We start from the raw sequence: 13,164 nt of genomic DNA on the forward strand, positions 1-13,164 counted from the left end.
TCAAACATAGGTAATATCTAGCAATCGTTAATAAAAAAAAATAAGATAGCTTTAAAAAAAATTGTAGAGTTTATTTAAGTTCATTACTTTGGGACATGTATAGAATCTTATATCAATGCAAACATCGATACAATATTGGTCAATGAATGGGAACAATAAATGTTGTTTATGTTTTCTCTTTTCTCCACAATATAAAATAGTTATACTGGAATATTGTATTTCGCTCACATTATGAAATAAAAAGATTTTAAATATTGATTAACTTCAGTCAATAATATTAGTCAAATTAAAAAATGTATCTGCATGGAGAGGTGGTCGTTTCGTCAAAAATTATAGTTGATAATACATTCGCCGGCAAAACGTCGACAAGAATATGCAATACACTTTTATCTTTCGCAATCTTGACGGACAATATGGAAATCTTGACGGTGATAACTTTCCGAAAAGAAATTCCCTTTTATCTTTGATCCTCTACAAAGAAAAATAAATCTTCTGTTTTTATAAATAAAAAAAAAATAAAGTTATTGAAACAACAACAAAAATAACGTCACACATAACTTCAAAATATTTAATTTTTTAAGTGATTATTTATTAATCGGTTTTGATTGATATGATAATTATAATCATTGAAGATTAACTCGTGATTTTATTTTCGGTTAAGTCACAATGCAGATAAAATGATAGATGAAATTAAATGTTATTTAGATAAAAGTTATCTGAAGCTTATAAAAGCCAGGAGGAGACCATAAATCGCAAGACTCTCGTTCAGCAGTTCAAACAAAGAGTTCACAATGAGGTGTTTAATATTGTGTGTCCTGCTTGCAGGGGGAGCTTTTGCCTACAGAGACATCAAGTGAGTACAATCGTTTAAATTATTAATTAAATCCAATATCGTTAAAACGGTGACAATATTTCGTTAACTTCATATCTTTCACTCTTTTATATTATATAGATGAGTAATTTATAATTTTTAAAGTTATGAAAACTTCATATTATTATCAAAAATAGTTCTGTCTGTGATTGTAACTCTGGTTTGTTTTGAATTTAAGTGTCAGTTTCAAAATTGAAACTGATTTCATCAAGAATTCAGAAAATACCGATAATATAATATTTAATTCCATATTTTGAAATTTGTGTTTCAATTGTTTAAATTTCTTTGGGTTAACATTAGCAAGTCAGATTTTGTGAACTACACTTTTTACATTTTCAAGAAAGCGCTATTTACTGACATTCGAAAGGTAAATTTCTGATTGTCTCTTTAATTTGTCAACAAAAAATGATAATTATATTTATGAAGAAAATTGACAATATTTGTTTTTGAATGGCACAGATCTCGTGACAAATATTTTATAAATACTTTCAACATCACAAAGAATGATTCAAAAACAAAGGCACAAAATACCAGAATGTATGATATTTCCAATCAAATATCTATAGAAATTGAAGATTGTAAAAATAATAATCTCCTTAACAACGGGTTTCCGTAACAATGAACTAACTTCAGGCACATTGGTTCACAACTCACTTCTTTCGGTTTATCACTTGGGTGGGTCTGATTACATAGATATTTAATTTTTTCAATTGTCTTTAGGAGTGTTTAGAAAGAGTATTCATAGCACATGATTCTTGATGTAATAAATGGAAAGGTTAACGTTCCAAATTCAGAACCTCAATGAGACCAAAGAAAATGCTACAATAGAATAGCGTTTATCAATTCTAACCAATATTACATTAGGAGAAACACAAAAACAAAAATATTGCTAGCAAGCAGTTTATGTGATATAATAAAAAAAACGGTTTGCAGAAACCTTTCATAACTCGCAGGATAACAATACTGCACATGTTGGAGGCATGTATTTTTCGTACGTCTATTTATGGCACAGAAAAAAATACCCTCGTGATTATCTGCAGATTATAACAACCGTCATGCGAATGATAAAATAATAATTAGTTAAAAAACAAAATATAAATGATTGCAAAATAAGATGGCAGATTAAAAAAAACAGATTTAATTAATTATCTCATACTTTGTATAGATCACAAAATTAATTTAGGACTGTCATGATTATGAAATTTTATGCTTTAAATTCTTTGATTACAAACGAATGACGTAGATTATAATAGTGAAACAATAATAGATCTTTGTTATCATGAGATTATCAGAATCACACCTGCTTTATCATGATCATATCAATTATGAGCACACAGTTTGATTTTGCATAAATCTCATTCATATACAAGTTGGTACATAAGATTATGTATATATTTATTTGTTCACAATGATGATTGTACAATTATTTGTTCTCATTCAATTTACACATACATAGATACCCACTAAAAGGGAATATCTGCTTTGTTATTGCAACTTTTTACCAGTAACCTTCCTTTTTGTAACTTGTACAATAGTGCAACATAAAGTGTGTAAATCTTCTACCTACAATAAAAAAAAGCAGACATACCCTTTTATACATCAGCATAATCATGCTATCTCTTTCATACATTTAGACAAGAATTCATTACTTCCACACACTGTGAGTACTTACTTTTTTGCTTATTTACTATTTGAGAAATCTATTATTTTGTTTATCGTTATCTTTATTACTTTCAATTTTTAATGTTATGGTGTAAACGTTATGGTATGTACCTAGTTAAAATCTAAATAAGCTTGCAGTCATAGAATAATTTTTCTTTATTCTATGCATGCGGTCAATTTAAAAATCAAAAACTATCATGGGCAGGTACTGCAATTTACAAGAAACAGCCTATTATAATACAGTTTTAATATAAAATTTCTGTAAATTACAACAATTATATACGAGGAACCAATAATTATCATCAGATTTTTCTCTATATCTTTTTATTTATATCTTTGATTCTATGTAAATTCGCATTATCTAAAATTAGATCAAACTCCCGCCACCTCGGAACAGGCTCAGCCTAGTGAGGTGGATTATACCAAAAAAAATGTATGTTAATTTATTGGTTAATAAATAATAATAATAAAAAAAGATATACTGAAAGAGAAACTGAATCACTTTTTCCAGGAAACCAAACTACTGTATGAATAGATTTTTATGAAACTCCAAAATAACACAACCGCACAATTTATATCATAACAAGTAGGAAATAAACTTTACAATGTATATAAATATATGGAATATTATAACTTACAAACCAAATACACACCTTTCTATTAAATCTTTCTTGAGAGATTATAACTTAGAAAAATATGTGGGACAATGACTAAAGAAAATACTGTTATTTTTATTTTTTTAAATTGATTGAGATGGTAGACACAGCTGTCTGTAGCGGGGTTGCCACAGAGTCGACATTAATAACCATCAAATTATAATACACATATGTGTATATATATATATATATATATAAAACCTATTCTACCCTTGCGTCAAGGCAGTTAGGTTGCGAACGGCCGTGCCCCGTACGCAGACGTCACAACAGGTGTCTTGCAAACACGTATAAATGAAAAACTGCCACATACAGGGTTGTGCAATTCAGTTTTATCTATATTAGCACTCGAGCAAAAAATAGAGAATAAAACTAATCAACATAATATACGTACAACAAATAAAAAGATAAGAGAAAAAATATATGGGTACCTTCCTATAGTAAATAGAAAAAATCAACATTAAAAGGAAAATTGACAATTTAAAGAGTTAAAACTGATTTTATACTATTATATTTTTTAATATGTGTAACAGATTTACATAATAATCCCATTACAATACACATGACATAATTTACATAACTTTAAAAACTTTACAAAAATATATTAGAGTCCTTTCCTGAAATGATTCTTGAAACCTTCGAGGCCAGTGTTGAAAATGTCAAGACGCTTCGAGATTTCATTTAGCAGCACCATACCTCTTGTCATGCTATGCTAGGCCAGAATATCAGTTCTACAATGTGAAATATAGAGCAAGTCGTAATGTCGACCCTGGCAAATTTGTTGTTCGTTACGAACAATTTATAGCATTCCGAGAGTCAATGAAATAGTTTATTATTTTAAAAGCTGTTACTGTAAGGGTTTTAATCAACACTTACTTAAAACATTACATCGCAATCAAATTTTGAGATGTCATGGTTAGTAAATATTTTTTTATCGAATAATATTTTACTTTGTTTTACCGGTTCGAAGTGTATTGAGAGGCAAGGTGAATATTATATTACTTGACAATACGCATGTGAATACGCAGCCCGGCGGAATAATGATAAGAAAATCAAAAATTCTGTATTAGTGACTTCATCTTTGTTATAAACTTGTATAATTGCTGAAATGCTAATGTTCAGTGAGCCATTTAGAAAAGATACATGGTTACCCCAATTCTAAAGTGGATTATTACCTAAGTCCGGCTTAGCCTATTGTCAGCTTATCGCTCAAAAGAAAAGTAGAGTGATTAAAAATCTACCCTTTAAAAAAATAACTTTGTGCGAATGTCTGCAAAACATTAAAATTTTACAAGTTCTTAAATTAATTTCATTTTATCTGCATAAGTCGGCAATTAAGCAACCAATATTGTCATACAATTTAGGTAAATATAGCAATATATCAACAGTGTGTTTTGACCACTGACTTGCGAGTTGTGGGTCAGGTTTGTAATGTGACTCAGGATGGACTTACGAGTGGAAATGATTACAATCGAATGATTTTTATTAGTTCACACTTACATATATTTTAAATAAATAATATCATTACAGGAACATTGACGAGAAGGATTTCACTACCGCCAACCTCAATGATTACATCGACTCCATCCTGCCCAACATCATCCAGTTCATCATCAACAATGACATGGACCCTATGGGAATCCCAGACCTTTTGGAAGGATTCAGTGTTGTTAGTGACTACTTTTATAATTGACTTGTTTTATAGATATCATGTATCGAACTTGAATACGATATTCGAATAACGTTGTTCGAATTTGAATACGATATTGGAAAAGTTTTTACAGCTATTGGAAAACTTTTACCATGTGTAATTTTTCAATTTCATTGGAATTTTCTTTTCTGAAGCCGAATAGAAAGTGTGAAACATGCTGTATGCAAGCAATGCATCTGTGTGAGTACTGTGTACGTATCAACATTCGCTGTGATATCTATACTAAGTAGATATCTACTCCCAAGCATATTTATTAGATAACAACATTCATATATCGGTAGTCGAATTTGTGTGTCTGAATTGACTATCGGCAATGTAAAATTTTATCTGTTGAGCCTTGTCTATTGGCTAGGTAAAAACATGAATTCTTTTTCTGGATTTAAAGCTTAGAAAATACTTCTAGCATACCAAAATATATTGTATTCACTTGGTAAGGAAATAAGATATCCTAATATTAACCTATCCTGTCGTTTTCACTTGCCAACAGTGGCGGTTCGTGGTCTTTTTAACAGGGGGTTCAGAAATTCAAGAGAAGATAAACGTATCTAATTAAAATTTGTTGTCCTTCGTCAAATAGTCGAATACGGCAGCAGTCACACAACTTAAATAAAGTTAGTGGGAGGGGTACCTACATATTATTGTTTTTAAATCACTTTACACTAGACACAATTATTAGACAATGAGAAAAGTTTTATAGGAATTAAATTATATTTATAATTATTAATAAAGGAAGGATCGTTTACTCCAATTTTACACCACGATGGGTCGCCTCCAAAAACTAAACAGGGGAAGCAAAATAACCGATTGGTTTCCTCGCAACCTCATAAATAAGTACACCTCGCGTACCACTCACGTTTAAAAACTCGAGTGAATTTCTCGGTTTTCGCGGCACAAACCTGGTTTAATGAGAGGTCAGGACGCGGAGGCCCTTTTTTTTAATTTCCAACCTTTTTTCATAATTATTGGCATTATTTTTTATATAGACAACACTGTATTCCGCCATTGTATAAAAAAATTATGACAAAATATTCGCGACAATCAATAAACGCAAACGCATAAATAAATATATACGCAAACGCTTTCAATTTGAAATCCGAAAGAATACTGGAGATGGAGAACTGGAGAAGACAAAACACAAAATTGCATAACTAGCGACGACAATGGGGCGTTTGCCGAAACTTTCGCAAATATAATTAAGGAATATAACGACTTATCTAAAAAAAAAAATACGAAAACAGAAATCAAAATCGGTCTACTTCAATGGGTAGTAGATTTACAAATGCCATAAGCAAACGGTTGGAGAAATGCAGAAACAAGAAAACAAAAATATGTACAAAAATGACTACAAAGTTAAATACCACAATATAACATAAAAAATAACACTTGCTTCCCTATGGTTCAAAGGTCAAACGTCGGCCAGTCAGTCCGCGAAGTTGTCGGGTTTCTTCGGTTACATTCGTCAATATTCGGAGGTCACGTGATATCATAACGCGTGTTCGACGCACACAATTTGTCTTAGTTTTGCAAAGAAAGACCAAATTTTGTATAAGTCACCGTCATAGGGTCTGTACCGGCTAAAATTCTTTTGTATGAAGAGTTTGGCGCGGATTTCAACTCGCACAAACTTGGAATATGTATCGTATTTTTCGGTGGCGCGGGTTTTGAAGGCGAAATTTTAATAGCGTGCTATCTATAATGTGCTTATATTATTTATTTTTTATTTATTTATTTTTTTTATTTTTTTTTTATTTTAGCGACTATATAAAATAATTGTTACATACAAAATATAATGGTGAAATTAAGTATAAAATATTGTATTTCTTAGTCCTCCTCACTAGGGGGTCCTGTTCCTTATTATAAAACAAGTTTGTTTTACTTTCTCATCTTTTTAATGGGGGTTCGCCGCACAAACGCACTTTAGAGAAAACCGCCACTGCTTGCCAACGTTTTTATTTTATCTGTGAATAAGTGTGCGGCTACTGTAGAAACATCATCGACAATTACTATATTTATTTAGATTCATTGTGAAGGATACTTATTTAGTTTTATGAAAATATAATCAAACCATAAAAAATATCATTCGATTTCTTTAACTTTCCTTTATCAAATGATGAAGAAAAATTTATATCCCTGAATATAATAAGCTACTCTGTGGAAACTAATTATGATAGATAGATACAATTTTAAACACATTGTCTAGAAAAACGGTGCAGTTTACAAAAACATTATTTTGCATAGTAAAAAGTGAGTTATGATAAAAATAGACTCAGCCGATGTACGGTGGGCCGTGCGCAAAAGATACCCTGCCACACTACAGAGTATTCAGTCTCCGCAGCTCGACGTTCCAAAGGTTAAAGACAGTAAATAATAACAAAATAATATTTAAAATTTCCTCCACAGAAACCACTGCTGATCACATACCACGGAGAGCTAGAATTGACCAAGGGTACCTTCACCAACCTCCGATCCCTGAGGCGCGATGGGGACATCAACGTTGGATACATCAACAAGCTGCTCAAGGTTTCCGGAGACTTTGGAATGGACAACGTCGTCGTGAGTATACTGTTGGTTTAACCCAAGAGTTCGCAACTGGTCGATTGCGAACAATCAGTCGATTGCTGAGCTAAATTTGTTCGATTCCAAGAATTGGAATGGTGAATTTTGAAAAGAATTTTTAATTCCACTTTTTAAATGTTATCACCAATTTTACTCTTGAGTTGCTTCTCCCAAATTTCCTGCGGCGGACAACTGGGCGGTAGGAATCGTACCCAGTACCTCACTGAATAACCAGGAGATGATTGATGGAAGATGTATCATAGGAATATACCGTACTTCATTGCTTTGAAACATATGAGATTTATGTTGAAGTGCAGTTAACAATAATATAAATAACACTAAAATGTTACCAACATCCGATCGTTCTTCCATACTACTGCAAATCACGTCTACATATAGCAACACCCCGCCTTTAATTCTATCCACATGCCAACTAATAACTTCCATTGGCTCTGCTGATAGTTCGTGCAGTTTAGTCGCAGCTCGGTGACAGTTGGCACGCTTCCAAGCCACATCTCCCTTTGTTTTTACTATGGTGATATGGAGGTTAACACAGAGCCATTCAGATCTGGTAACTAAACACAAATAATAATTCTGAATGGTGGTCTGTAACTAAGGCAAGGTTTTCTGCATTCGACTACGAATTTCAATAAGACTAACGAACAATGTAACTGTCCAACAGATCAAGTACGACTATTTGGCAAAGATCATGGACATTGGGCCAACGGGCGGAGTTATAGGAACCCTCAACAAGGCCAGCGTCTTCGCTGAATTCCTCATTGACTTCACCAACAACGAGGTCCATCTGCAAGACTTTTACATGCACAGCATCGGGTAAGAAAACCATTATTATTGTAAAAAATTGCAAGGAAATATTAGTCCAACTGGGTAACCCTTTTAGCATTACAGCACTAAACACTAAAGATTTTGATTTATCATATAAAATACAATAACATATGAAATATTTTATTAATCTAGAACATACCCCGATTGCGGATGCCATAGTCCCTAGCTCTGGGCTGTTGGGACACTTGTGCGATATACGCTTAAAAAATGTATACCATTATTACATCTTGCAATATATCTTTGTATTATAAACATTGTTTGTCTCTAACAAACAAATAAATAAAAAATCTCAGAAATGAATTTTGAATTGAATTTTTTTTAAACTATTTATGCGCTGACATCGTAATCAAAAATACATTTCAAGAACAATGAAAGCAAAATTTATATGGCATTATTTAAATCTATTTTTCACAATGTTGCAGATCCCTTAAGGTCAAGCTGACCGGAAACATCCTGACTGATTTCTTGGCCAATGCCATCATCGGTGTGGTCACCACCCTATTCAAGGGAACCATCATGGGCATCGTTGAGTCAAACATCAAGAAGGCCCTCGAGGACTATCTGTCAAGCATCAACAGCATCGGAGATGCCGCCAGGTTCATGGAACTTCTGTAAACATTGTAACAACGTTGTGTATTGATAATCTTATTTGAAAAAAAAAATCAATTATAACTATTTTAAATAAAATAATAAGTATAATTTTACAATGCGTCTCTTTTTGTTTATGTGTGAATCCAATACCATCTTAAACCGGGCCTCCAGAGACCAAATGTTTTCAAATCATCGGACAAAAACATTATGGCCCTGACCCAATGTTTCATGTTTGCACAAACATTTGGTTCAATGTTTGTGGTAATATTATCGCTGGAGTCCCGCCTTTACATATATGAAGCAAAATGACAGTTCCACACCTTTAAAAAGTGATATAGAGTCATAAAAACTGATGAAACAAAAACTATGTAGTTACCTATGTAACCTAGTTTCTGTTTCATAACTTTTCATGACTTTATATCACTTTTTGTAGGTGTGTTGAATTGTCATTTTGATGAGATATCCGGTCACCGAATGTCTACTATTCCTCCAAGGTCCACACAACGAAATCAAAAATGTCTGTTTGGTCTTTTTTTTACTTTTTAAATTCAATTTTAAAATATTGGAATTCAATCAACACAAAAACACTGATTGTAAACAAAGCACACAAATTGTGTATTGATAATCTTATTTGAAAAAATAGATCAATTGAATAATACAATAAATAAAATAATTCCCTTCTTTTTATGTATGAGTGAATTCAACACCATCGCAAGTGAAATTCTACAGACTGAAATGCAAGATGGCCACCATTCTTTTTGCCGGCATTGGCAATAAGAAAAAATTTAACTGTGTGTTTCACAGTAAGTGTTGATGTGAACATAGAACTCACACAATTGTATTGCCTGCATACGACAAATGAAATGAAAATAATTTTTAACATAATAACAAATTCAAACTATTAAACTTTTTGAATAGTAATCATAATTTTTTTTCAATATTCATATACATATACGATGAGGAACTGCAGTCCATTTTTTTTTTAAAATAAAAAATGAAATCTAACATATTTTTTATAGATCAATAATTTTCCAATGTCCGCTAAATAACGATTTATAAACTCCACGTATATATGTAATAAAACTTGCATACATATTCAGAATCGACGTTTGTTGACGTGATCAGATCAGATCGATTATAGTATTTTTGGGTTCTCTATGTAATGTAGATTCACCAGTTTCCCACTTGTATCACTGGTTTTCGAACACCATGTATATTCGTTTTCTCATCCCCCTTTTAATAAGACACTTAACATTCTTCAACACCGGAATCAAAATGAATAGCAATGACGTTACAATACATCTAGACTTGCTATTGTCTCACAAAATCTAAATAAAATGTGGCAAGTAAGAAACACTCTTACATTTCCAGTAAATTCTTAATTCAAACAAATGTGACAAAGATAGACATTCAAAGAATATGTGTGTATGAACGAAATAAATAAAAGCAGGCGACGTTTTCGTATTTGCGTCTAACTACATTCTACGTCACGGGAGTGACTAAGATAACAAGATACGCTTACTCGCTTACACTATAAGATGAACACGGAATACTGTATTTGACGACCTACTACTATTAGGTTGTTCTTCTTACATTTATGTTTTGCTACGTTTGCTATCTTACTTTCTCTAATGGCGATGAAAATCGTCAGGAAACAATTGAAATAATTGTATTTTTTATGAATTTTATTTAATTCTTGGCGTCTGTCTGTCGATCTAGTGTTTTCCGAGTAATGAAAACATTTACTTTTATGAAATATTATGCAACGTGTGACAGGTTAGTACTAAAACTACGAAAATCGAAAGTATGTACACCGATTGACATACTTTTTGCTTGCCACTTTGAGATTTCTACAGCGCGTCTAAACTATAACATCATTGAATATCAGGCAATAGAAACCGTTGCTGTGACCAGTCATACTATTGTATCATAAAAAATATATATTATCCTAAAGTACCTACTTGCATGTTGAATCAATAATAAAAGAGATAAACAATGATAGTGACAAGGATAGGAAGTTGCCATAGTAATCACCTTTGTTTATAATTTCACAACCAAAGTTGATGATAAAAATGTCAATAATCGTGAATTTGCATTTACAACGGATGTTAGAGTGAACAATAATATATAATAGTAAAATAATTCTGCAATAAAAACATGCATGATTTTGTATTAAGCTTGTCGAATTCTGCTGTACGCTTAGTACGCAAAAATACATAAATAGCACTTGGTTTTAAATATTTCTACAAGAAAAAACTAATTATCTGTTACGAGATGGTAAAAGATGCATTAAAGTTCCATTTTTCCTCAATCAAAGTTATGTTTGAAGGTTAGGAAATATGCACAAATTATTATAATAACCCAAACTAAACCCTAAAAACCTATTTTGTGCATGTTTACTTAAACCCCTGACTTAAATAGTTGTCTCCATTAGATATTTAAGTTAAAATCAAGTGTTGTCTTGAGCCTTTGGATGCAGCGGAATTCAACAAATTTACCGATTTGGTTATTGGTGAGTATTTTTATACCTTATGATTTTAAGACGTAAGACACAGATGTATAAAATTAGATATGACACCAAGCGTCCAAAGAGGCTCTAGTGAAATGGAGTTCATGTCAATGATGGTTGATTGTATAATAGCCGCTTTGCGTACCTTCCGAAATATTGCAAGAACAACTTCGGAAGGTTTGGTTTACATGCAACCGCTTTGGCAGGGCAGCATACTCACAGTGCCGGAAAGAGCTGAGTCAAACCGAATTTATAGTCTCCTCTCCGCAGTGAAATATAATGTGTTTGAATTTATGTTTGTATGGGCATGACAACTCTATTATGGATGACACAAGATCAGATATTATACAGGGTGTCAAGAAACTAGTGTAAAAGCGGGAATTTGGTGAGTTTACATCACATTTGGAGTTTTTTGTGGTATAAATTTTTTTGATTTGAAAAATTTAAAAACACGTTCACTAGGGGTTTGAAATCAGCTGTTTGTTAGGTATGATTTGAGATTATCACAACCAAAAGTATCATAGTGATTTGTTTTTGGGGTATTATGTTGTGTTTCGCTACCTCCTTCTTTAGCCAACGTTTCGGACAGCATTGCAGTGCCTATCATCAGGGCAGATGTGTAATCTAAGGTTGTGGTGAAATGTGTGTTTATGTATGAAGATGCGATACCGTGTTGCCAGCTCCAACCCTCTAAGAGCTGACATTGAAGTATATATAACAATAAAATAGTAATAATAGTGGTTTTCTGCGTTTAATTCTGGTGTAGCCATCAATTACCGGATACCAAGAACTACTGAGCTTAGCTCCATCCTCGATGTTAGTAGGACACTGCAATGCTGTCCAAAACGTTGGATAAAGAAGGAGGTAGCGAAACACAACATAATACCCCAAAAACAAATCACTATAACAGCTGTTTGTTGTCTTTTAAAATATATGGAGGCGTAGGTCCGGCTCCAAAAATAAAAAGAGGACTAAAATTTTTTTTTTGGTTGTCTATGTGAGTAGATACCAAAGATATTAGAAGAACGAGATATGCTATGTTGGCCGCCGGAACGTGGCCGGAGTACTACCTAATTAGGGTACTTTGAACGGTATCGGGACGTGTACGCACAGAAATCTGTTCTATGTATTAGTGCGGATACCTTAGCGCAAGCGAAGGTGTGCAGTAGTATTGGTGAACAAAACCGGCGACACTCGGCAAAACAATTCCACTCAGTACGAACTGCGCATAGCACATCTCGTTCTTCTAATATCTTTGGTAGATACTAATTTCCAGCTTTTACTGCGAGTTTTTCATCGTGTATAAGTCTTCATACTAGCTGTTTTCCTATGGGCCCAAAGGGATGTTAAGTGTAAATGGCTACAAGTGGTTCAGTCTTTCCACAGTGCGTTTTAGTTTTTATTGTTGTTGAGAATATGTACATGAAGCAATAGTGAATGGAAGAAGATGGCGGGAAACCCCAAGGAAGATATGGCACAATAAAGTCCGTCGTCCCACAGGTAGTTAAGCATTCAACATAAACCAAAAGCTGTAAAAGTTCCATTGAACTACGCTGCAGACCGTTACCTTACTATAGCGAACTTAATTTTCTGTTCAAGGTCTTGCAGCATTCGGTTAATGTCGATTGCTTACTGACCCGTGGAACGACAGGCTACATTACAGTACATAAATAAACCACTCACGTACAGTATGGTGAATATTCTTTGCCTACCTCTATGGTGAAATGAGGTGATGGTTTTTATTTTTTTAAAAAGCTATATGTAC

The 13,164-nt window shown here is 32.8% G+C and overlaps 1 protein-coding gene across 1 annotated transcript; it reads left to right on the forward strand.

Moving 5' to 3' along the window:
• Window positions 1–719: 719 nt before the first annotated feature.
• Window positions 720–9,006, forward strand: LOC149411157 (mite allergen Der f 7-like). Its single transcript, XM_089647294.1, has 5 exons — window positions 720–853; window positions 4,717–4,855; window positions 7,298–7,450; window positions 8,136–8,287; window positions 8,722–9,006. The coding sequence occupies exons 1-5, from the start codon at window positions 792–794 to the stop codon at window positions 8,912–8,914; spliced, it is 699 nt and encodes a 232-aa protein (XP_089503420.1). The 5' UTR covers window positions 720–791; the 3' UTR covers window positions 8,915–9,006.
• Window positions 9,007–13,164: the final 4,158 nt, after the last annotated feature.

This window comes from Hesperophylax consimilis, chromosome 26 (assembly GCF_061612785.1).
Source record: "Hesperophylax consimilis isolate HC1 chromosome 26, BYU_Hcon_1.0, whole genome shotgun sequence".
Lineage (NCBI taxonomy): Eukaryota > Metazoa > Arthropoda > Insecta > Trichoptera > Limnephilidae > Hesperophylax > Hesperophylax consimilis.

What these genes read in the sequence shown, in the direction of transcription:
- LOC149411157 (XM_089647294.1), top strand. Translation starts at nt 792, where the DNA reads ATGAGGTGTTTAATATTGTGTGTCCTGCTTGCAGGGGGAGCTTTTGCC. An exon ending in TTTGCCTACAGAGACATCAA is followed by an intron (nt 854 to 4,716) that starts GTGAGTACAATC and finishes ATATCATTACAG; the next exon opens with GAACATTGACGAGAAGGATT. An exon ending in TTTTGGAAGGATTCAGTGTT is followed by an intron (nt 4,856 to 7,297) that starts GTTAGTGACTAC and finishes TTTCCTCCACAG; the next exon opens with AAACCACTGCTGATCACATA.